The following is a 26948-nucleotide window of genomic DNA, read 5'->3' on the forward strand; positions in this document are numbered from 1 at the left end:
TTTTGTTGCTCGCCCTCCCTCCGTCACACCTGCTCTCATCACCCGCCCTCCTCCATCCTCCTCAAAATGTAGGGGGATATAAAGGGCCGAACGATGGGAATGGGACAGATTCACCAAGGAGGAAAGGAACGTTCGGACAGACATCAGCGGATGAAACAGGAACATGCCTGAACCCAAGACACCAGGTAAGATCTGTAGCTCTTAGTAATCATCGGTTAAAACTTGTAGGTGGTTGGTTAAAAGAATGTAGTTCTTGTAGTTCTAGATGATTTTAAAATCTCAGTCACACTGTTGCACCTAAATATTACATGCCTCTTATTCTTGATCATGTCACTAATAGACTAATAAAGATTCAGCAACTAAATTACATCTGCTTGAAGACCCAGCAGTTGCTTTCTGCTGGATAGGGTAGAACGAGTAGAAGACTGTAGCACTCGGCTGGTGTAGTGGACTATCATGCTATTCCATCGCTACTGAGATCCTGGTTCTAATCTCTGCTGTCGTAACCTTCTCTAAAACAAGTCCCTCCAGAACCCCATGATTTATAAGAGAACCTGTAACACGTCCACTGAAAAATAAAACAAAAAAACGCTTCAGAGAAGAATCAAGTTCTAACAAAGCCGACAATGATCCAACCCCAAAGTAATCTGCTCAGTGGTGGTCTTAATGGTCTTAAATGGTCTTAGATATTGTCAGAAACAATGGGAAAAAAAAAAAAATTTAAGTTAATTCTCAGTTGTTGGTTGTTGACAAAAGAGAACGACTGGCTGTTTTGTAAGCGTAGCCTAATCCAGCATTATATGCAGGCTGCATAAACTTTATTTCATGTATTTTATTGTCACTTTTTCAAGGGAGGCTCACAGATTTGTGTTGATTATAAACTGTACAAATGATAAATAATATGTACAAAGATTAAGCTGGCTTGAACTACACGCCATAAGCTAACTACCATACTGGACGCCTAGGCTATCTTTGTAGGATGTGCGAACAAATTAAACTTGTGAATGAGCTCTTGGAATGGAACTTGTTCATATGTAGAGGACCAGCTGTACAATTATTAATATTATAAAAGTATAATGCTGTTAAAAGCAGTGGACACCCCTTCTAATTATCAATGGTGTTTCTATTAATCTATTATATACAGTCAATGAAAAAGTGAGGCATAAAGACGTGTTTGATAAGTTTGGTGTGGGTTTAGTTTGGAGGAACTTCAGTGGCCTGCACCTCTTGCACGTCTTACACTTTTGGAATGAACTGGAACGTCGATTGTAAGACAGGCGTTCTCGTCCAACATCAGTGTCTAACTTCACAAATGCTGGTTTGCTGGTTTGGCACAAATACCACAGATACACTCCAAAATCATCAAGTGCACCAGCATCATAATGATGCCCTACAAGGCATGCCCTTATGGTCATGCGTCCACATATTTTTGGCTGTACGGTGTATGTGAGTGTTGATTCGTTTTCATCATGTTATAATGCCCACATCTGCGTTCCTCCGGTCACTTCATATCCAACGACGCAGAAACCGAATCGTCCGAACGCCAAATGTTTACAAATCCCGGTCGTTAACGTCAGCCAGATTTACCGACGGTGTCCTACAGGGTTGTAAAACACAACCCGATGACTTTTCAGCAGTCGAGACACGGCTCAGTAAATTTCATATGAAAGCTGAGAGCATCAGATTTATAGCAGCAGGCAGATAAACTCACACATTTACTGATCAGGGGAGGAAAGATGGAGGGAAAAGAGCTCAGGGTGGCGTGAAGATGATTCTGCCCTCGATTCTGTTTCCTTCGTTATTGCATTTTTGTCACAGTGAATGGTTTCAGATCAGCGATACACAAATGAACCTCAAATAAAAACACGACACCACTGAGACGAACTGTTTGATATGAGGTGGTAAAAGCGACTCAGGCCGTACGAACGACGCTTAAGGTGATTTACTATAGTAAAACAACACGTGAGGAATTTGATTAGTGGAGGAACTCATGAGCAGTAATAATGAAGAGAAGTTTAGTGCTCCTGTCTCCTTCTTTTACTACATTAAACCACGTTAAGCTTTATTCTGAACCAGAAGCGTTTTAGACTCTGGGAGAAGCTGATTCTGGTTCTCACCATTTCTCAGAAGCTGGAGCTGTAACACAAGTTTAAAAGTGAAACAGGGAGGAAAATCCAGATAAACACAGATACATGTGGAGCTGTAACACTGGATCTGACGCTTATTCCACACTAATGCAGATTCGTCTCATAATCGCACTTTGATGCCAAGCGCTGAGCGAAGCACAAAACGAATATGAATGCGCCCTTACATATCAAAGTTATCCGACACTAATATCACATCCTTGTTACTTAATAAACCACGCTAATAAATTCAACTGGTAAGCAGATTTAACTGATTAGAGACGTCCAGGATGGATTTTAGCAGAGCTTTCGAGCAGTGCTGGCTTAACGGTTATGGGATTAGTGATCAGAAGGTCACTGGTTCAAGCCCAACTGCTGCCAAGTTGCCAGTGTTATGCCCTTGAGCAAGACCCTTAACCTTTAATTAATTCAGTGTTTTCAACTGATGTAATGTATGTTGTATTCTGATATGATTCATTATTATCATTATTACAGATTATACACACTTATTAGCATCATAACACTATATTGTCAAAAGTATGTGAACACCTCACCATAAATGTGTTGGACATCCTGTTCCAAAACCACGTCCAGTGATTTATGGTTGTCAGTAAGTGCATGTTAGTGCTCAGCTCAGGTTTTTAATCCTCTTTTGAAGACAGTGAGAGACTCGGACGTTTGGACAGACAGTTGGAACAGAGCTCCTCCACACCAGTATCATCGATCAATGTCTTTATGGCCTCGCTTTGTGCACAGATGCTTTCAATAACAGGAAAGGACCTTCCCCAAATTGTTGTTACAAAGTTGGAAGTACTGTATATTGTGGCGTCAGCTCAATCAACTTTAATTTTTGTTAGGTCGGTGGGTAGCACTGTCGCCTCACAGCAAGAAGGTCCAGGGTTTGATCACCAGGTGGAGCGGTCTGGGTACATTCTGTGTGGAGTTTGCATGTTCTCCCCCTGTCTGTGTGGGTTTCCTCCAACAGTACACATGCAGTCAGGTTTATTGGAGATACTAAACTGCCCTAGGTGTGTGTGTGTGTTTGGCCTGTAATGGACTGGCGACCAATCCAGGGTGTTTTGTACCTTTCGCCCAGTAAATCAGACCCACTGCGACCCTGACCAGGATAAATGGTGGTAACACAGACAGTGAATGAAAGAGAGCGAGGTTTCAGCTCATTAGAGGTTGTTAAGGTACAAGGATCCACCAAGTACTAAGGCTGAGGGTGGAATTATAGCATAATAGTCTTGTTGTAGATTTTTATTCTGTTCTCTACACGTCACTGTAAGATCTTTTTAAGGTGTGTGTGTGTGTGTGTGTGTGTGTGTGGTGGGGGGTCGAATACTTGCGATTGCGACGGTTCTTAAGTCCTTTTTATAAATGTAACCAGCAACTGTGTGTGTGTAGCCTGATTGATCTGAGGCACATACTGCACTAATCTCATTTAAATATAGATGCGTGTTACTTTACCGATCGGATAACAGACTGTGGTTCAGGATAACGATTCAACTTCCAACAGAGATTCGAAGTAGAGTTTATATTTATTTATTATTTATTATTTTATTTCAAACAGTATATGGCCAAAAGTATTTGGACACCCGATTGTGAGCTTGTCGGACGTCCGGTATTAAACAGAGTGACCTCTGTGTAGCTATCAGTTTGCAGTTGTGAGGAGGCTTCTCACTTTTAATTAAGACTTTTAATTATGTCTGTGAGTATTTGTGCCTGTTAATTAGTCTGTACGGCTGGGTGCTGACTGATCAGTTGACGTTCCGGTTCATCCCAGAGCTCTTGAGTTTCTTTAAACTGAGCTTTTCTTCATGCACAGGGAAGCAGTCATACTGGAACAAAGAAGGACCTTCCCTAACCTGTTGCTTTATCTAATTCATTTATTACACCTGTTAGTGACTGTCGTGGCTGAAACACATGAATTCCATCATTAGAAGGGATGCCCAATACTTTTGTCCATACAGTGCAGTTGTAGCGTAGTGGTTAGGGTACTGGACTAGTAATCAAAAGATCACAATTTGCCACTGTTGGGCCCCTGAGCAAGGCCCTTAACCCTCAATTGCTAAAAAAAAGTCTAATTAATAGGAACGCTGATGGAACACGGGGGAAACACGCCTCCGTCCCAACTTTTTCTGGAGCGTCTCACAGGAATCAAATTCTAACTGTGTTTCTATTCACAAACTACAATGACGTTGATCACTAAAACGTTAGAAATCGTTTCTTTCGACTTTTATCAATAAAATAAAGATTTAAGAGAATTAACACACTGTGATCAGTGTTGTGTGAGTGTTGATTAGGATATTAGGATGTCAGTGTCTGCCATGTTTTTGTTTGTGAAGCTTGTAGTGAAGCGAGGGGGTCTTGTGTGGACGTTTGCATTATATATTAGTGCAGCTTCATTATTAAAGTAAATAAAATACATTTTTTTTATTATTTGTTTTCCTTTTGAACACTGGTGATCACGCTGATCCAGATCTAATAACAACACCGCGCCTCTTAAAGTCTCCCGCTGCAGAAACGATCCCTCAGGATTGTTAGTAATTATGGGTGAATCCTGAACCTTCAGTCTGATCCGGAGCGGTGCTCAGAAAACACACTCGGGCCATAAACAGCCTCCAGAATAGAGCCGCGCCCGCAGTGGAGACGCCGAGTGTGGCTGTGTCTCAAATGCAGCGGATACTCAAGAAGACAGAGAGAGCTTGGCCGAGGCTGGCGCTATTTTTAGCGTGGGTGTGAAGCGGGCAGAGTCTTAGATGGTGAGATGTTGTCCACACGCGCGGTGAGACTATGTTTAGGAGGACGGGCATGTATCTGAAAAATCCACAAAAGTGTCGAAAACACGTCGTTAAAATCCTAATAAATAATTTAAAATACACATTTCCATAATATTTTCTTTCAATTTAGTCATATCCAATTCCCAAACCCCTAAACCCTAACGTTAACCCCCCAAAACCCTAATCCTAAACCCTAACCCCAAAACCCTAATCCTAAACCCTAACCCCAAAACCGTAATCCTAACCCCCTAACCCCAAAACCCTAATCCTAAACCCTAACGATAACCCCCTAACCCCCAAAACCTTAACCCTAACCCCCAAAACCCTTTTCCTAAACCCTAACCCCAAAACCCTTATCCTAAACCCTAACGCTAACCCCTAACCCCCAAAACCCTAACCCCCAAACCCATTTTCCTAAACCCTAACCCCCAAAAACCCTTATCGTAAACCTTAAACCCTAACCCAACCCTAACCCTAAGTCCCAACCCTAACCCTAAACCCCCTAAACTTGAATGGTGACTTCTAAACCTAATTCAAACCATAAACTTGAACCTTCAACTCTAACCCTAAACTTAAATTCTAACCTTAAACCCTAACCCAAAACTCTAAACCTAACCCTGACACCAACCCTAACTGTAAACCTAAGCCTAAACCCTAACCCTAAATCTCAAACCTAACTCTGAAACCCTAATCCCAACCAGAATCCTAAACCCTAAACCCCTGAACCTGAATGGTAACTTCTAACCCTAAATATAATTCAAACCTTAAACTTGAACCTTCAACTCTAATCTTAAACTTAAATTCTAACCTTAAACCCTAACCCAGAACTCTAAACCTAATCCTGACACAGTTTGCCAGTTTGTTGTGGCTGCGTCCCAATACTTTTGACCATATTTAGTGTATATCGATGTGTAGTTGATGTGCCCGTTGCTATGAGACGTGACTCCTGGTTTTCTGATCTGCGTTTATATAAACCATGTTAATGATTGTATTTTTTTGAGGCGGGTGTAATAACAGCCGTACGATGAGCGGATGGAAACCCCGGCATCTCTGATGCAGTCATGCTAGCAGGATTAGCTGGTGTGCGGCTGCACGTTTGAGTGAGCGTGTGCAGAAAGGATGATAGATGGGGGTATTTATAGACGGGGTCTGACATTTTGGGATCAGAAGGAAGCGAGCAGCACGTCCACACTTTTCTCAAATTGTGCACCTTAATCCTAATCAAATGCACTATATGATCAAAAGTATTGGGACACCGGATCATGCTCTTTTCACTGAATGGGCACAAATTCCCATACTTATTGCCCTAACCCTAAATCCCAACCCCCAATTTTAACCCTTACTCCCAGTCCCAGCCCTTAACCCTAACCAGAATCCTAACCCTAACTCCTAATTCCCAAACCTAAACCCTAACTCACAAACCCTAGCCATAATTCTAACACTTAAACCCCCAACCCTAACTCCCAACCCTAACCCTTAAACCCCCAACCCTAACCCTAACTCCCAACCCTATCCCTTAAACCCCCAACCCTAACTCCCAACCCTAACCCTTAAACCCCCAACCCTAACCCTAACTCCCAACCCTAACCCTTAAACCCCCAACCCTAACCCTAACTCCCTAACCCTAACCCTTTTTTTATATTCCAAAACCCTAACCCTGCACAGAACCCTGACCTCAGCCCAACTCAACAGCCCTGGAATGAACCGGAACATGCTCTATGATTTTGGGCACAAATTCCCATACACAGACATATTTCAGTCTTGTAAGAAGCTTCTCAGAAGAGCAACTGTTGTTTTAGGTAAAAAGATATTTTCGGCCATATACAGTATGTATTGATTATAGTCAGAAAGTATCAGAAATATTGGGACATGACAAGGCTACAGTGCAAGCGGAAGACGATCTCAGGAACGACCTCTAGGTGTCACTGTTGCTTAACTGTACATTTATTTCCCTCAGCGTGAGTTCAGTTCTTTACGTTTTTATTGTGTTTCTTGGTGTTTTTCAGCCCCCAAGACGGAGGAAGCAGCGCCTCCTGCTGGTAAGAGACTACACAACACGCCCAGTTCTAAATCGCTGTATATAAAATAAGCACTGAGGAGCCAAAACATTAGGAACACCCCCCAAATCAATTAGTAGCTTGATTTGACCTGACCAGACACGAGGAGAACATGGAACCAGGTCAACCCAGTCAAGTTTTATGTCTTCACCACTAGTTTTCCCCAGGCAGTGCGTCAGGCTGTTGTTTGTGTGTTGTTGATGTGTTTCCTGTCTGTTGTTTAACACCGTGACTGCTTGTCGATTCGTTTCATGCAGAGCAGGACGAGGGTCGAGACGGTAAGGATGTCGGGCGTGCGCCGTGCACGCTCACTTTTGACAGGGTGACCGGCCGCTCACGAGAGTGAACGTGCGCAAAGTTGCTGAGATGATGTGCATGCAGGACGCGGTCAGGTTTAGCATGCGCGACACTGTCCGCGTTAGCATGCACATCACTGTAACTTTGTTGTTGTTAGCGTGCACAAAAGCAGTTAAGGAAGGGCACGGTACTGACATCACTACAGGCGCAATGCCATCAGCGTGGGCGGGCACAGAGCTTTCACTCTTAGCATAAACCACACAAGTGTGCCAAGTCTAATAACTGGTTATGACCAAAGGAGTCAAGCAACCAACCAACCAACCTACCTACCTACCTACCTACCTACCTACCTACCTACCTACCTACCTACCTACCTACCTACCTACCTACCTACCCCATCATCTCTCCTCCTTCCTTCCTTCCTTTCTTTTGATCTTTCTTCCTCCCTTTGTTCTTTCTTTGTTCCTTCCTGTCCTCCTTCATTTTGTTCTTTCTTCCTTTTATCCTTACTTATTTTGTTCTTTTATCCTTGCTTCCTTCCTGTGTTCTTCCTTCTGTCTTTTGTTTTTCCTTCCTTCCTTCCTTCCTTCCTTCCTTCCTTCCTTCCTTCCTTCCTTCCTTCCTTCCTTCCTTCCTTCCTTCCTTCGATCTTCCTTTGTTCTTTCTTATCTTTGTTCTTCCTTCCTTATTTTGTTCTTCCTTTGTTCTTTCTTCCTTTGTTCTTTCTTATCTTTGTTATTTCTTCCTTCTTTTTCTTTTAATTTCACGTTTTTGTGTTGTTTTGCTTAATTTAAAAGCGCTTGAATAAATGGACGTCTCTTTTTATTTCTCTGATTGACTCATTAAACCTTTAATCTCTTTCTAATCTTTCCCCCCTCATTGTTTTTCTCTTTCTCTCTGACGCAGAGTTACCAGATGATGGTAAGAGACACAAAACCTGATCACATGTATGTGTCTCGCTCATATACATGCAAAATAATAAACCATTACTGATGTAGATAAAACGTTGAGCTGGTGTCTTTCACATGGCAGAGTCGAATAAACAGGAAGGAGTTTTAAAAGAAAATGATTTTTATTGAATTTCCTCTGTGCTGTGATTATTTGATGATTGTTTGATGATTATTTGATGATTATTTGATGACCACTGTTGCACGATCAGTCTAGGCTGATGGACAGAACGGATCATAATTTTGCCTCATTGTGGCTAATTGGAAATTTGTTTCCCTTTTTTCAGAGCAAGCGCCTGGTCAACTGTCAGAAATAACCGGCCTCTTCGTGGAGAAACCGCAGAGCGCAACGGCAACCAAAGGTCAGTGGTCATCGAGGAACTGGAACTGAGGAGGAACTAAATTTTATGCATTTTAAAAATAGAATTGTGACATGCAAAAGTTTTGACCCTCTTCTAATCAGAACTTGGACCTTGATTGACTCATTAGCTCTAAATCTTTAGTCTGAAGGGATTCAGGACGATCTGGAACAGGAACCATCACTTTTTATCGTTGGCATTAGGGAAGGACGTAACGTTCGTGGCGAAGGTCGACTCGTCCACCCTGCTGAGGAAACCTGTGGTGAAGTGGCTGAAAGGGAAGTGGCTTGATCTGGGAAGCAAAGCTGGGAAGCACCTGAAGTTTAAAGAAACCTACGACAGAAACACCAAGGTCCGTTCGATAGACGCCGTGACTGGGTTCGTGTTCTCGCATCTGTGTTTACATACACGTCTGTTCCGTGTTCCATTCTTTCCTCTCTCAGATCTACACGTATGAGCTGACCATCGTGAAGGTGGTGGACGGAGACGCGGGAGGCTATCGCTGCGAGGTCACGTTCAAGGACAAGTGCGATAGCTGCGCGTTTGACGTCACTGTTCAAGGTAAAATGTACAGTACACTATACCGCCAAAAGTATTGAAACGCCTGACAACTGGGACGCTAGTAAAATGAGGAGGCTTCTCACATGACTTTGATGTGTGTCTGTGTATGGGAATTTGTGCCTGTTTGGTAAAAAGATGACAGCATTCGATGTGAAAGCCTCAGTTGAAGAGCTGGTGAGTGGGGCATGAAGGGACCTTCCCTAAACTGTTTCTGCATTGTTAGAAGCACGTAATTTCCTTTATATTTACATTTACATTTTCAGCACTTAGCAGATGCCTTTTTTTTTTTTATCCAAGGCGACTTACAGTACTGTTACAGTATACAGTCTAAACAACTCAGGGTTGAGGGCCTTGCTCAAGGGCCCAACAGTGGCAACCCTGGCAGATGTGGGGTTTGAATCAACGATCTTCTGATTACTAGTCCAGCACCTTAACCACTAGGCTACAACTGCCTTTATATAACTGATTTATTACACACGTTAGCAACTGGTAGTCATGGCTGAAACACGTGAATTCAATAATTAGAAGGGGCGTCCCAATACTTTCGACCATGTGGTGTGTCTTGATCTATCTGTTATTATCTGCACTGATTCGTTTTCTTCATTTCGTTCTTTAGCTGCAGAGGAACAAGCACAAACCAACATCCTGGAGGCCTTCAAACGATCGTGAGTCTTGAGTTTAAGGAATTGAATTTGATTGTTCTATTCTACACCGCATGACCGAATGTATGTGGACACCCGACTGTGAGCTTGTTCTACATCCTGTATTAAATCCAGTGCATTAATATGGAGTCGGTCTTTATTGTGGCTCTACCAAACCTACCTAAATGAGAAATGCCTTCAGCTCACCCTCTCTCGAACATAGCCGATCAGGTCTGTGTAGGTGCCGGGCCGGTCGATAGCACAGTTGAGATTTAAGCTGCTCCACCTAAACTCTCCGCCATGCTGAAAAGAAATAGGATGTCCAGCAAGCTAACGTCAGGTGTTCAAATACTTTTGACCATACAGTGTATATACACTGATCAGCCATAACATTAAAACCACCTCCTTGTTTTTACACTTACTGTCCATTTTATCAGCTCCACTTATAGAAACTCCATACAGAAGCACTTTGTAGTTCTACAATTACTGAATGTAGTACATCTGTTACATGCTTTGTTAGCCCCCTTTCACCCTGTTCTTCAATGGTCAGGACCCCCACAGGACCACCACAGAGCAGGTATTATTTAGGTGGTGGATGATTCTCAGCACTGCAGTGACACTGACATGGTGGTGGTGTGTTAGTGTGTGTTGTGCTGGTATGAGTGGATCAGACACAGCAGCGCTGCTGGAGTTTTTAAATGCCGTGTCCACTCACTGTCCACTCTATTAGACACTCCTACCTAGTTGTTCCACCTTGTAGATATAAAGTCAGAGACGATCGCTCATCTATTGCTGCTGTTTGAGTCGGTCATCTTCTAGACCTTCATCAGTGGTCACAGGACGCTGCCCACGGGGCGCTGTTGGCTGGTTATATTTGGTTGGTGGACGATTCTTAGTCCAGCAGTGACAGTGAGGTGTTTAAAAACTCCAGCAGCCCTGCTGTGTCTGATCCACTCATACCAGCACAACACACACTAACACACCACCACCATGTCAGTGTCATTGCAGTGCTGAGAATGATCCACCACCTAAATAATACCTGCTCTGTGGTGGTCCTGTGGGGGTCCTGACCATTGAAGAACAGCATGAAAGGGGGAAACAAAGCATGTAGAGAAACAGATGGACTACAGTCAGTAATTGTAGAACTACAAAGTGCTTCTATATGGTAAGTGGAGCTGATAACATGGACAGTGAGTGTAGAAACAAGGAGGTGGTTTTAATGTTATGGCTGATCGGTGTATAAATATATTGTATAGTATGTGTATTTATGTGTTTGCTCATCGTATTTGTATATTTATAAAAGCATCGGATCCAAACGTTCTTTCTACAGGGGCGACGCCGGAGAAGATGCCGGAGATCTGGACTTCAGTGCTCTTCTCAAGAAAAGGTCAGAACGTCCCATGAATCGGTTTCGTTCTACCCCGTGGTCTCTTTTTTAGACGCTCCTCAGGCCTTTTCCTCGGCGTCCGTCACACTGAGAGTCTCGTTTGTCTACAGGGAGCGTAAGAAGGAGGAGCAGCAGGAGGAGGTGGACGTCTGGGAGATCTTGAAAAAGGCGAAACCCTGCGACTATGAGAAGATCGCCTTTCAGTACGGTATCACGGATCTGAGGGGGATGCTCAAACTGCTGAAAAAGATGAAGAAGGTGGAGCCCAAAAAGAGCGACGGTACGGATCTGTAGTATCGTAGCTAGTTCGTTTTCCGCTGCTGGAGACCCTGATGGTGTTTGAGGAGGGTATATTAACCTTACATGCCCTCCATTGACCCCTGGATTGGCGCATGAGGTCGGTCTCGCACATGGAGAGTCACTCGCTGATCTCCACATTCCCCCACTTCTGTCCAGGCACCTCGGACTACTAACCAGGCTCCTTACGCAGCGCCGAACACCCCGCCCACTATTTTAGTCCCGTCTTTTCCCACACACAGCAGACTAGTGGCCGATTTTGTCTGCTCCCGGCACTAGGGGGCGCCCAGCCGACCGGTAGCACAGCTGAGATTTGAACTCTTCGTTTTTTACTGCTCTTCTTGGTGTGTGTTTTTGTCGCAGCCTTCTTGAGAAAGTTGGAACCGGCGTACTCGGTGGAAAAAGGGAAGAGGATCCAGATGTCGGTGGAACTGGCGGATCCTAACGCGCAGGTCAAGTGGCTAAAGAACGGCCAGGAGATCAAACCCTCGGCTAAGTACGTGTAGTAGGTACAGTGTGGGGGCAAAAGTATTGGGACACCCCGTCTAATTATTGAATTTATGATTTTCAGCCATAATAGTTGCTAACAGGTGTGATAAATTAATTATATGAAAAATGATATGCTTACAACGTGGTAGCAACAGTTTAGGGAAGGGCATTCTGTTCCAGCATGACTGTGCCCAGTGCACGTGAGGAAAAGCTTGCAAAGATCCCTGACCGAACAGCTTCAGAATAAACTCTTTCATCATCGTTTGACTAAACGGGCACAAATTCCCACACACAGACACACTTTAAAGTTTCGTGAGAAGCTTCTCAGAAGAGCATCTGTTGTTCTAGCTGAGAAGATCACTCAGACGTCTCTGCGTTTGTTTTCGAAACGTGACGTCCGGCCAGCCCACGCTCAAGTGTCCGAATACTTTTGACCACACGGCATAGGTTCTTGATTTCTCAGAGACAGCTACGCTGACCGCACACGCGTGTCCGTGATGCTTTTTCAGGTACGTGTTCGAAAGCGTGGGCGGCGTCCGGAAACTCACCATCAACAAGTGCACGCTGTCGGACAACGCCGAGTACGAGTGTGTGGTCGGAGAGGAGAAGAGTTTCACCGAGGTCTTCGTACAAGGTACGAACCGTCGTCTGCGTTAATTCCAGCTCGGTTATTTTGGTTTTCCGAAGATTTTGATTCTTCATAGTTGTCTCGGCGATCAGCGAGTGGCGTCGAGTTTTATAGACGTCGAGTTTCAAGATATTTTTCCCTTAAGGATGTTTGGATGTAGATATTAGGTCAGATACTTTAGCGCCTAATTATGCAATGTGGTGTCCCACAAGGTTTGCTCCTAGGTCCACTGTTTTTTTCCACCAATTTGCTTAATATTTACATCCAAACATCCTTACGGGACAAAATACCTGTTAATGCGTCCATGGTCCTGTGGAACTGCTTATATTTTAGTCTAATGTAAAATAATGAGGTTTTTTTGACACTTATACACTGAAAATAACACAAATATAATATAAAAACACTGAAATACAATTAAAAACAGTTAAAAATCAATACAAATACAATAAAAGCTGAACTTTAGCATTTCTTCTTTATTGTTTCCTTATGCTTCTTAATGCTCGAGATGCTCGATCTTGGAATTGCAAGGTACCAGAGTAACTAAATAAACGGGGACACATTCATAGCAGATTGGGCTGTGGTCGCTCAGTAGTTAATGTACTGGACTACCAATCAGAGGGTTGCTGGTTCAAGCCCCATCACCGCTTGGTTTGTTACTGTTAGCATCGATGCATATATATACTGATTGCAGTATATACTGTCACAACTGTTAGCCACTGTAAATAAAAGCGTCCGCTAGGTGCCGTAAATGTAAATTGATGTTTCAAATAACACGATTGGAGCTGACGGTGCGTGTGTACCCCGCAGAACCTCCGGTCACCATCACCAAGCTGCTGGACGACGTCCACGTGGTGGTGGGGGAAAAAGTCGAGTTCGAGGTGGAGGTGTCCGAGGAAGGAGCCAGCGTGAAGTGGTGAGACCGCAGAGTGATTTGAATGCCGAACATAAATAAAATAATATATATAATAATATCGAGCGTTACAGGATGAAGGACGGCGAGGAGCTGACTCGGGACTCGGGAAAGTATCGCTTCAAGAAGGAGGGGACGAAGCACTCTTTGGTCATCAACGAGGCCACTAAGGAGGACATCGGGACGTACTACGTTTACACCAGCGGGGGGCAGTCTAAGGGAGATCTGGATGTCGAAGGTACGACCTTTCCTGTCCTCACACTGTGGGTGTGTCCCAAATCACACCCTTATTACTATGCGGCCCATGTGCTATTAGCCTAATGTGATCCCACCCCACCTTCCCGCCCCAGACCAGTCCCGGAGAGAGACCTTCCCTAAACCTTCCCTCGTTTAAAGACAACCAATTGTGTTTGTGTGGATGCCCGACCGGTAGTGTCCTTTGTTTACATGTTACATGTTCAAGAGGCTGTACATAAAAGTGGAAAAAATACCGGACCTAGGACCGAACCCTGTGGGACACCACATTGCATAATTAAGCTCTAATGTATCTTACTTAATATCTAATGCTAACAAATGGCTTGATGCTGGACTAACAACCTGAATTGTCGCCCCCTGCTGTCCCCGCGTGTTTCAGACAAGGAGCTGGAGGTGCTGCAGAGTATCTCCGACCTGACGCTGAAGGCCGCCGAGCAGGCCGTGTTCAAATGCGAGGTTTCCGACGATAAAGTCACCGGCAAGTGGTTTAAGGACGGCGTGGAGGTCGAACCCAGCGACCGCATCAAAATGTCTCATATCGGCAGGTAGGTGACGCCCAACCTCCTCCGTATCCTGCACTCTGATGTCACTAGTGTGCTGTTTCCATGGTAACGTGAGTTGACGGGCCGTGCAGGATACACAAGCTGACGATTGACGACGTGAAGCCGGAGGATGCCGGAGATTACACCTTCGTCCCCGACGGATACGCGCTCTCCCTGTCGGCCAAGCTGAACTTTTTAGGTACTGCATATACGCCCCCCTTCCCCACTGCCCCCCAACACCTGCCCCCCACGTACACACTTACGCACACTTACATGCTTTGAGTTCTAATTTCCTGAATTGTTTCTTGTCTTGCAGAAATCAAGATTGATTATGTTCCTCGTCAGGGTGGGTACTGCTTTCATGTTTTTTGTATTTATTTATTTTGACTATTTAAGAGAGGGGCGGTGGGCGGGGCAGCAGTTTAATACACTAGCCCAGGTACTTCCAGTCTGGTTGGATGCCTTAACAATCCCAACTGGCTGTGTCTGAGGGAGGGGAGGTCATATGGGAGTTGAACTTAATTTCTGCTGCAACAGCGACTCCTGCTGACCAGTTGAGACACAGCACAAGAAGTGGAGGAACACACAGGGCATAGCGTGACTCTCCAGTCTGGTTGGATGCTTTACAGTTCCAAATGGCTGTGTCTAAGGGAGGGAGGGTCGTACGGGGGCTAAACCTCATTTCTGCAGCAAAAGCGATTCCTGCTGACTGGTAAAGGTGCCGGGATGAGAAGTGGAGGAGCAGGTAGGGCATAGCGTGACTCTCCAGTCTGGCTGAATGGTTAACAGACCCAGCTGGCCATGTCTGAGGGAGAGAGGGTTGTTTAACATTATTGCTGCTGCAACAGTGACCCCTGCTGATCGGTTAGGAGAAAAACGTAGGGCGTAGCGTGACTCAACAGACCCAACTGGCTGTGTCTAAACGAGGGTCATGGTGGCAGTGATCACTTAGCAGGTGTCCACATACTTTTGGAAAAATGCCTTGAGTCCCTGATGATTTTCCTTCATCCTCTTAATGTTCAGATCCTCCCAAAATCCACCTGGACACCACGGGCAGCCTGGTCAACAAGAACACCATCATTGTGGTGGCCGGTAACAAGCTGCGCCTGGACGTGGAGATCACAGGAGATCCGGCTCCCACCGTCTGCTGGAAGAAAGGCGATGATGTAAGTATCACCCACCCCACCCGCCTCTTTCTGGAACTGTAGGACAGGTTTGGGTTTGATCTTATCATAGATGATGCAGGAGTGTTGATGCCACACCCACATCAATTCACTCATCTTTACTCATGAATTACTGCAAAGGTGGTTGAAGCTTGTGGTCACTTACGGTAACATGGACGAACCTTGGGACACATTATGACCTGTTGCTCGAGGGTCCACGGTTTGTGTATTTAAACCCTCAGGAGATCTCTGCGGCCGAGGGCCGGGTCCGGGTGGAGAGCAGGACCAACCTGAGCAGCTTCGTGATCGAGGGGGCAGAAAGAGGGGACGAGGGGCTTTACACCATCACCGTCACCAACCCTGCCGGAGAGGACGAGGCTAAGCTCATGGTCAAGATCGTAGGTGAGAGAATCCTCTTTTACATACGCTGGTGTAGACACACCCACCAGAATGAGTCCTGCTATTGGCTGGCTGGACGCCTATACGGACAATGATCGGCTAGTCTGAGGGAGGGAGGGCCGTCTGGGTTCCTCATAAGTGCTGCAGTTACACCCTCTGCTGGCTGATCAATGGGACTGCACAGACGGGGGATAAGGAGACTCTCCGTGCGCTATACGGATCTCCATATGACCCCAGAGGGGGACAGAGCTGAAGGTCTGCAACAGTAGAGGTGAAATATGATCAATCGGGGAATTAGATACAGCTAAATTGGGGTTTAGGGGTGCAATAAAGCAAGAGTAAAACATGGCAGTGTTGGTGGGACGGTGTAAACTGCATTACTGAGGGAACAATACACACATATTTTGGTGATAATGTGAGGTCACCTGTCTGTGAGCTGAAGCGGAGGTGTAAACAGGCAATTTCACAATCACAATCATCTAGTAAGACGGGGCGTATTATTGTATATTATATATTTTTCCTCCTCTGTGTCGTGTTTTCATCTGTTTATTTATATTTGGTTTGACTCTTTCTGTTACCTGTAGACGTCCCCGACCCCCCGGAGAACGTGTACTGTAGCGGAGTGGGTGAGGATATGGCCACCATCCTCTGGGACCCTCCGAAATTCGACGGTGGAGCGCCGCTTAAAGGCAGGACCGGACGAGCGAACGCCTTGTTTTAGAGTCTAATTATTGTCAGGGTGGATGTATATATTTATGTTGTGTTTTATACAGACGTGGTGTCTCATCTATAGAGAGTCATTAAGCGATATTCTGTGTTTATCAGTCCAAAATACAAGCTTAGCTATCAAACTTAGCAAGCAGTTAGCTATCTAGCTATGGCTAGCATTGGCTACAGAAGGTAGCAATGCTAGGAGGACATGCAGTGGGGGTGGTGCAAGCGGCAGAGAAAATTCAAAGGAAATTGGAAATGTGTAGATTGGGAAAAATAATAATAATAATAATAATAATAATAATAATAATAATAATAATAATAATAATTATAAAAGAATAATAATAATAAAATAATATTAAAAATAAAATAAATATAATAATAATAATAATAATAATAATAACAACACAATAATAATAATAATAATAAAATAATAATAATAATAAAGTAACAATAATAATAATTATAATAATAATAAAATAATAATGATAAAATAAATAATAATAATAATAAAATAATAATAGTAATGATAATAATAAAATTATAATAATAATAATTATAATAAAATAACAATAATAACAATAATAAAATAATAATAGTAATAATAAAATAATAATAGTAATAAAAAGTTATAATATCTTAATAATGATAATAAAAAAATAATAGTAAAATAAATAATAATTATAATAATAATAATAATATAAAAGCTATAATATAATAATAATGATAATTAAAAAAAATAATGATATAATGTTAATAATAATAATTATAATAATAAATAGTAATAATAATAATAATAGTTAATAAAAATAAAAATAATAATAATAAACAGATATAACATAAAAATAATGATAATAGTAATAATAAAAATAATAATAATAGTGAAAAATAATAATATTAACAACAATAATAATTAAAAATAATAATAATTAATAATAATAGTAATTAATAATCCTTTGTTCCAGGTTACCTGCTGGAGAGGAGGAAGAAGGGCTCAGACAGGTGGACCAAACTCAACTTTGACGTCTATGAGTCCACCACGTACGAAGCCAAGAAGATGATCGAGGGTGTGGTGTACGAGATGAGGGCGTTTGCCGTTAACGGGATCGGCGTCTCTCAGCCCAGCGCCACCTCCAGACCCTTCATGCCCATCGGTGCGTGTGGTCGAATCCCTCTGTCATCAGTAATCAGCCTGATGTGAACGCTCACGTCTTTATTTATACGTCTCTCCTGTAGCCCCGACGAGCGAGCCGACCCGGCTGACGGTCGATGACATCACGGACGGCACGTGCGCTCTGAAGTGGCGGCCGCCGGAAAAAGTCGGGGCGGGGGGCGTGGACGGGTACATCATCGAGTACTGCATCGAAGGAGGTGAGCAATACAAACTGGTCTCATCATGTGGATTTACATCAGATTATATAGAATCACATTTACCACTGGTTCATCCTGGTCAGGGTTGGGGTGGGTCCGGTTTCCCCAGAATCACTGGCCACGATGCAGTACCGCACTCCGGATAGGACCTCCCCTCCCCCCACCTTCAGACACAGCCGTACATACATGTCTGTATGTACAGTAGACACCTGACTGGCCGATAGCACCACTGAGGATTCGAACCCTGGATGCCCTGTTACCATGACCCTCCCATTCCCCACCTGACCCCATTAAAAATGTGGCACCAGTGCTAAGATCGCTATGATTGATCGGGGAAATGGATATGACTAAATTGGTTCGAATCTCAGCTGTGCTACTAGCCGGCCGGGCTTCTACACAGGCACACGACTGGCTGTGTGTCTGCAAGGAATGATGAGGGATTCTTATCGATGGGGAAATTACGACCTCTGCTGACCAGTCGAGGCGTGGCTCTGTAAATGTAATACTGCGCTCTGTGAGACCCCGCCCCCTGGCAGGGGAAAAGAAGCTTCTCATCCAAGCTAGGAAGGTTACACAGTGTTCTAAATGTACGATGCCAGATTAAATATGTGTCTCTGTCAGGTACCGAGTGGGTGCAGGCCAACGAGACCCCCGTGGATAAAAACTCGTACCGTGTTCGGGGGCTGCAGGTCGGAGAGAAGTACCTGTTCAGGGTGAAGGCGGTGAACATCGCGGGTCACAGCCCTCCGGCCGAGATCAAACAGGGGGTCACCATCAGAGAGATCACAGGTAAGTCGAACGTTCATGCACCCGGTTGCCCTCCTTCTTTACAGTACCCCTTAATTCCTGGAGAAACATAATGACTGTGGGCCACTTCTTTTCACCTACCAGAGGTGAAGTCTCACAGCAAATCGTATTGCATACTGAGAGACCTGATGTGCTATTCCGTGATCACCGACCAGCCAGTAGAGGGCGCATTTGCAGCAGCAGTGAGAAACCCTTTTGACAACCTCCCTCCCTCCCTCCCTCCCTCATGTACTGACAATATAGGGCCACAATCGTGCCTGTTGGACACTAGGCCAGGTTGATAGCACAGCTGAGATTTAAACTCTAGAGCTCTGGATCCAAGTCATTATGGGCTGCTGATGGGACCGCACTTTAACAACCTCCCTCCCTCCTCAGGTACCGCCAATATCGGGCCACAATTGTCCCAGTTGGATGCTCAGCCAGGTCGATAGCACAGCTGGGATTCAAACTCTAGAGCTTTGGATCCCAGACGTAGTGGGCAGAACGTCACAAACCTTTTCTGCATGATACAACGAACGCCGGTGGTTCTGGACCTTGATGTCCGACAGGCTCGCGCTCAGACGTCTACATACTTTTAACCTTCTAGTGACCTTCAGGTGTACCGTGTCTTTCTTTGTGTCTTCCAGAAAACCCCAAGATCCGCCTCCCTCGGCAGCTGAGGACTAAGTTTATCAGGAAGGTGGGCGAGAAGGTGAACCTCGTCATTCCCTTCCAGGTCAGTCGACTACGTCACCTCACCAGTGGCACCTGAAGCAGTGCGGTGCTACCGGCCACGCCAAGCGCTCAGCGGGCACAAGTAACCGAGGGAGGGGATTTACTTCAGGTACCTCGGTTTCCTCACACCCTCCAAAAACTTGAACACTGTAAATCGGCCTTGTATTTTGACCCTAGGTGTGAGTTTGTGACCCTCCAAAAGTGTTTCTGGGCGGTTCCTGTCCCACTGCGACCCTGACCAAGCATAGTTTTGCAATTTCCCCTTTTTCTCCCAATATAACCATTTCCAATTCCCCGATTGTAGCTCCACAGCAGCTTGCACCACCTTCACCCTGACCGAGGAGAGCCGCAGATGGCATATGTGTGTATTTGCGGGCCACTTCTATTCACCTACCAGAGGTGAAGTCTCACATCAATTGATGTGAGATGATTGTCATGGACCAACCAGAAGAGGTTGCATTTATGTCAGCTATGAGAAGCCCCTTCGACAACCTCCCTCCCTCAGGGACTGCCAATGCCGTGCCAACATTGTGCCTGTTGAACGCTCGGCAAGGTTGATAGCACAGCCGAGATTTCAACTCTAAAAACTCTTAAACTCTTTTACCCCTAAACCAGTCATGTGGTTGTTGTATACCCCAGGGAAAGCCTCGCCCCATGGTGACGTGGTTGAAGGACGACGCTCCTCTGGACCCCAAGCTGGTCAACATCCGCACCAGCGATGTGGACACCATCTTGTTCATCAGGTCCTCCACCAGGGAGCACTCGGGCCAGTACACGCTGTCAGTACAGATCGAGAACATGGAGGACAAAGCCACCATCCAGATCCAGATCGTAGGTAGGTATTCGAACCCTTCTAAATCATCTCCATCCTCAACGCCACACACCCCTTCTTCTCAGTGTGGGCTGTTTACACCACCAACCTCCCTCCCTGTAGCTTCACTACAGCTTCAAAAGTATTCGGACATCCTGTATGTCTGTGGGGATTTGTGCCCATTTAGTCAAAATACGCCAGTATCTGTATGGCTGGGTGCTGATTGATCAGTTGATGTTTTTAAATAAGGGTTGAAATGAAAGTAAAGACGTCTGACTGCAGTAGAAGCGCACCAGGCCGGCTCTATTTAAAGCTCTGGAGCTCCTGCTGGAGCGTTTCGTTTAGTCTGCAGATTCAGGATTACTCAGCGGGGAGAGGTTGGGATTACGGAGGTGCAGATCTGGATTAGGGCGGGATTAAAGCGGGATTATGGCGGGATTAAGCCGCCCTGACTCTGAATCCTCGCTGGGCGAGGAACTAATGAGAGCGCGGAAATGGTGCTGATGAGCCACTTAGTCACAGTGCGCTGCCAACATCCTGCAGTCAGACCAGGATTAATGCCAACCGCTGGCAATCACACACACACACACACACACACACACACACACACTTTCATCTGTGTCGCTTTTGATTAACTCGCATCAATCTCTCAGTAAATGTCCAAGTTTAGCCAAGCGATGATGTCTTAATCTGTGTTTCCTTGCCCAAACACACACTGTTACACACACACACACATTCATATGATCACAGAGAAGCCTGGGCCACCCGTTGCCATCACTGTGACCGACGTTTGGGGTTTTAACGCCGCTCTGGAATGGAAGCCGCCCAAAGACGACGGCAACACCGAGATCACCGGGTACACCATACAGAAAGCCGACATGAAGACCAAGGTCGGGTCAAAACACACACACACACACACACACACACACACACACACCACAGTCATGATTCTGCACACTCTAAGACCACCAGCCCTCATTTGTTAATATTACTACGCCCTGTCCTTGTTACCCTGTTGCCATGGTGATTAATTAGTCTCACCTAATTAGTTACCCCCGACCAGTTTGGCTATTTATGTAAAATGATTTTGCACCCTGTTGCACAATTTACTTTAACACTAATATGTGTCTTGCTAGCCGGTTAGACCTTGATAAAGGGGCGGGGTTAATAATAATAATAATAATAATAATAATGTTAATAATAATAGTAATAATACCAGTAATAAAATAATAACAGCAATAATAATAATAATAATAATAATAATAATAATAATAATAATAAAATAATAATAATAATAACAGTAATAATAATAATAATAATAACAGTAATAATAATAATAATAATAAAATAATAATAACAATAATAACAGTAATAATAATAATAACAGTAATAATAATAATAATAATAAAATAACAATAACAATAATAACAGTAATAATAATAATAATAATAAAAGAATAATAATAATAATAATAATACAAATAATAATAATAATAATAATAACAGTAATAAATAAATAAAAAGGTTTATTTATACGGCACTTTTTTAATAAGGTCCTTTACAAATGACAGTAATAAAATTTAGAAATTTTTAGAAACAATCAATTTAAAGACTTAAAATTAAATTTAATTAAAAGAATTAAAATTAAATAAAATTAAAATAATTAGAATTAAGAATTGATTAAAAGTGCAGGTGAACATGTTTAAAAAAATAAAACATTAATTAAAAGCTAATCTAAACTGGTGGGTCGGGAAGGGAGGATTACCCATCTGGGATTCGAACCCAGGACCTTCTTGCAGGATCCGAATGTTATTTTGAACATTTGCAGAGTTTAGTCCTGAACCCACGCTGATAAATCTCTACTCCAGGTCTATATAGAGCATTATAGGAGAAGACTCAGCGGTGCTGTTAAATAAATAAATGAACGATCTGATTTGTGGACGTGTGTAGGAGTGGTTCACCGTGTACGAGCACAACCGCAGACCCAGCTGCACCGTGTCTGATCTGGTGATGGGGAACGAGTACTCGTTTCGGGTGTTCAGCGAGAACATCTGCGGCCTGAGCGAGGAGGCGGGAGTCAGCAAGAACACCGCCATCATCACCAAAACAGGTAGTGTAGCAACGTGCTGGGAGATAGTAAATACCCCCTTTACCATCGTCGTTTTATTTATGCGCCTTACACATAACAGGGCGTGGTGGCCACGTTTACATGCAGCCTCATAATCCTTTAATAATCAATAATAATCCCTGACAATCCCTTAATAACCCCTGATAATCCCTTAATAATGTAATGGTTCTGTGGCGTTTGTGGGACTTACCACTCTTCCCTGACGTCACAGGCCTTACAGAGCAGTACAGAGCCAGGCCTTTAATAAGAGGCCAGCTCGTTAGGGTGAACGACCTGCAGCTGCGGCTCCCTTATTTAAGGGCACGCCGCCTGGCTGCAGGTGTCGCACCTTTTGTCTTGTTTGCTCCTTTTGTTTTGGGCACTGCGGTGTCCGTGGGGACTGCTGACGGCTCCCCCACGCTTCTTTTGTAGTTTTAGAGGTACCCCCGGTGGCATTAGGCCATCAGGGTGTGTAGACTGCAAGGTTGAGGTAATTAGCTTTTCTTTTACCTTCTTAGAAGTAGCGTGGTGCGATGTCGTGCAGTCCTCGTACTGTTTTTATTTTACCCGTTAGCATTTAGCATTAGCGGGTGAAGCCAGCCCCGTGACACGGCGCTGGTCCTCTCCCCGCTAATGTTTACCTAGCTAATCTAGCTGTGGTATTCGGCAGCCGGTGGGTGGCGTCTCGGTAAGACACTCGGTTGGTCTGCCAGCACCCCCGGTTCGAATCCGCACTAGGAGCTTGTGTAACTGCTTTGTTAACCGGTTTTCTTTACTCTGTTTTGTGTGCTTTAACAGATTGGCTCTAGCTGCGGCTGATGAAGGAGCCGTCTGTTACCCCGAACTGCGCCTGAGGCGATTTCGGGGCTTTGTAGCTCAAAACATGTAGTCTGGGATTCTGCAACCGCTGGGTGGCGACACCGCCAAGCGCGTGGCCGTACTGCCAGCTCTCCCGGTTCGAATCTGCACCCTCTTCGTGGGCTTTAACAGATTGGCTCTAGCTGCGGCTGATAACGGAGCCGTCTGTTACCTCGAACTGCGCCTGAGGCGATTTCGAGGCTTTGTAGCCAAAAATAATTGTAGCGCCTTAAGCGCATGAAGTCATCTGCGTTCCCCCGCGGCAGCAGCGCGCTGGTTACGCGCCCGGCTCTCACCCGAGCGGCCGGGGTTCGCGCCCAGCGTCTTTTAGTTTTCTTCTTTTCTTTTTGTTGCTGCCTGCATTCCCCAGCTAAAGTCCATCGGGGTTCCTTATGTTTGTTTTTGAGTTCTGTCTTGTGTGTGATGTTCTGTGTTTTTCTGTTTATAAATAAACTTTTATTTATTTAAAACCTCCGCATTTGAGTCCTTTTTCTCCCACGTGACAGAAAGGTGCGACCATTTCTGGACTCAGTGGAGGACCCCCATTCTCTCCCAATAATTTTTTGGGGGGGGCACTCCCTGGTTGCTTATAGCAACCTGGGGGAATCCCCCGGTTGCCAGTAGCAACCTGGGGGAACTGGACCGCTGGCTAGGGACCTCAGGAGAGGTCCCTTTAAGGAGGGGGTACTGTAATGGTTCTGTGGCGTTTGTGGGACTTACCACTCTTCCCTGACGTCACAGGCCTTACAGAGCAGTACAGAGCCAGGCCTTTAATAAGAGGCCAGCTCGTTAGGGTGAACGACCTGCAGCTGCGGCTCCCTTATTTAAGGGCACGCCGCCTGGCTGCAGGTGTCGCACCTTTTGTCTTGTTTGCTCCTTTTGTTTTGGGCACTGCGGTGTCCGTGGGGACTGCTGACGGCTCCCCCACGCTTCTTTTGTAGTTTTAGAGGTACCCCCGGTGGCATTAGGCCATCAGGGTGTGTAGACTGCAAGGTTGAGGTAATTAGCTTTTCTTTTACCTTCTTAGAAGTAGCGTGGTGCGATGTCGTGCAGTCCTCGTACTGTTTTTATTTTACCCGTTAGCATTTAGCATTAGCGGGTGAAGCCAGCCCCGTGACACGGCGCTGGTCCTCTCCCCGCTAATGTTTACCTAGCTAATCTAGCTGTGGTATTCGGCAGCTGGTGGGTGGCGTCTCGGTAAGACACTCGGTTGGTCTGCCAGCACCCCCGGTTCGAATCCGCACTAGGAGCTTGTGTAACTGCTTTGTTAACCGGTTTTCTTTACTCTGTTTTGTGTGCTTTAACAGATTGGCTCTAGCTGCGGCTGATGAAGGAGCCGTCTGTTACCCCGAACTGCGCCTGAGGCGATTTCGGGGCTTTGTAGCTCAAAACATGTAGTCTGGGATTCTGCAACCGCTGGGTGGCGACACCGCCAAGCGCGTGGCCGTACTGCCAGCTCTCCCGGTTCGAATCTGCACCCTCTTCGTGGGATTTAACAGATTGGCTCTAGCTGCGGCTGATATCCCTAATAATCCCTGATAATCCCTTAATAATCAGTAATAATCCCTAATAATCCCTGATAATCCCTGATAATCCCTGATAATCCCTTAATAATCAGTAAGAATCCCTTAATCCCTAGGTGCTGAACTGTCAGCTGAACTGGAATCTCAAATCTGCTATCGGTCCACAGGTCGCCCCCTAGCGGGCACAATCATGGTAGCGTGTACACTAAGCGGTACTCTACACTGGCACGGGGGTTCGGATGCGATCACCTTTCATCAGACCGTTGTTCCTCTCTGTTCCTCTGGCCAGGTCTGCAGCACAAGCAGAGGCCGTACCAGGAGCGGGACATGACCAGCTCCCCCAAATTCATCACGCCCCTCGTCAACAGATGCGTCATCGCAGGCTACAGCGCCGCCATCAGCTGTGCCGTCCGTGGCTCCCCCAAAGTAAGTGACGTATGTAGGTGTATGTAAACTTTTGACCCTTGACTGTACCCTAACCCGTCCCTGGTCCCGCTCAGCCTAAGATCACCTGGATGAAGAATAAGATGGTGATCGGTGCAGATCCCAAGTTCATCATGCAGAATAACCAGGGCGTTCTCACCCTGAACATCCGTAAGCCGAGTCTGTTCGACGGGGGGATGTACACGTGCAGGGCCGTCAACGACCTGGGGGTGGACGAGGTGGAGTGCAAACTGGAGGTCAGAGGTAACACACCCTAAATACTCTCATCCCAGTAATTATTCATCATTTAGTAATGGAAACCAGTAATGACAAAGTGCCTCATACTGGTCCTAAATACAACCACGCCACCTAGGTTAAGACTCATAAACTTTACTCTTCTAATCTAATCTATTCTAATCTTTATTCAGTTCGAGGAGGATCGTGTGGTGTAAAATCTAACACCAATCATCAGCCAGGTTACACCATCACCACTGTAAAATGTGATGGTGGTAGCACTGTAGATAGAATAGCATAACAAAACGCTTTATTCTGGTCAGGTTCACAGTGGGTCCAATTCCTACAGAAACAGTGGGCACAATGACTGAAATCCATCAAAGGTCTTCGGTCATCCTCCCACTTCAGACATAGCCAGTCATGTCTGTGTGGATGCGCGACTGGCCAATAGCATCAGTAATAATAATAATAATAATAATAATAATAATAATAATAATGATAATAATAATAATAATAATAATAATAATGATAATAATAATACTCACTCATTCACTTTCTTAACTGCTAGGGTCAGGGGGGATTGCCTGGAGCCTATCCCAGCTTTTCAATGGGTACAAGGCACACAGTAACACCCTGGATGGGGCGCCAGTCCATTACAGGGCAGACACACACACACACACACACACACACACACACACACATACACACACATTCACCTATAGGGCAATTCAGTGTCTCCAATTAACCTGACTGCATGTTTTTGGACTGTGGGAGGAAACCGGAGCTCCTGGAGGAAACCCACGCGGACACGGGGAGAACATGCAAACTCCGCATAGAAAGGATCCCGTCTGGGGATCGAACCCAGGACCTTCTTGCTGTGAGGCGAAAGTGCTACCCACCGAGCCACCGTGCCACCCCAATAATAATAATAATAATGAAAATAATAATAATAATAAAAAAATAATAACAACAATAATATTAATAATTAAAAAAATAATGAAAATAATAATAATTAATACATAAATTAATACATACAATATTTTTTCAGTATAATCCCTGAGCGTGTGTGTCTGTTTTTTTAATCGGCTCTTTTCTTTTCTTGCAGTTTTGATGGAGAAAGACGATGCAAAGAAAACTAAAAAATAACATCAGAACAGAACTGAAGGGAACAGAACAGAGAGGAATGAGACGGATGGAATAATGGAGAGGAATAAATACGATTTAATTTAGTCTTAATCTCGGTCTGTTTGAAGCAGCAATTAGTGAATAATTCTCAGCTCAGTATTGAACATAATCAGATGTAAGAGACACGTAGTTTTAGGGCAGTTTTAGATTTTAATTATTTTTAACATCTGTTGTGACTGAATGAGGCACATTTACCAACACATAATCCAAAATCTACAATCAGCAACTATTTAATGTAGAGAGTTTATTTTAATTCTGTATTACGGCCTCCTAAATCCTGACTGGTGGATATAATTGACTGTAGCTACTGACTGCTGACTTGTTTTGCCCAAATAAAAAGGTCTAGTTTGCCTGCACCTATTAAAAA

The 26948-nt window shown here is 44.6% G+C and overlaps 1 protein-coding gene across 1 annotated transcript; it reads left to right on the forward strand.

Moving 5' to 3' along the window:
* The first annotated feature begins 68 nt into the window (after positions 1-68).
* On the forward strand, positions 69-26948 carry mybpc2a (myosin binding protein Ca). The gene is made up of 28 exons (XM_062984932.1): positions 69-185; positions 6913-6945; positions 8495-8569; positions 8770-8918; positions 9010-9127; positions 9744-9792; positions 11099-11155; positions 11266-11435; positions 11816-11948; positions 12451-12575; positions 13377-13482; positions 13554-13717; positions 14114-14279; positions 14369-14475; positions 14593-14622; positions 15300-15442; positions 15682-15841; positions 16423-16527; positions 17515-17703; positions 17786-17920; positions 18542-18709; positions 19354-19442; positions 20081-20276; positions 21003-21142; positions 22202-22361; positions 25029-25165; positions 25240-25426; positions 26502-26948. Exons 1-28 carry the CDS (start codon positions 164-166, stop codon positions 26540-26542), a joined length of 3354 nt encoding a protein of 1117 aa, XP_062841002.1. The 5' UTR covers positions 69-163; the 3' UTR covers positions 26543-26948.

Source organism: Trichomycterus rosablanca, chromosome 22 (genome assembly GCF_030014385.1).
Source record: "Trichomycterus rosablanca isolate fTriRos1 chromosome 22, fTriRos1.hap1, whole genome shotgun sequence".
NCBI classification, from domain to species: Eukaryota; Metazoa; Chordata; class Actinopteri; order Siluriformes; family Trichomycteridae; genus Trichomycterus; species Trichomycterus rosablanca.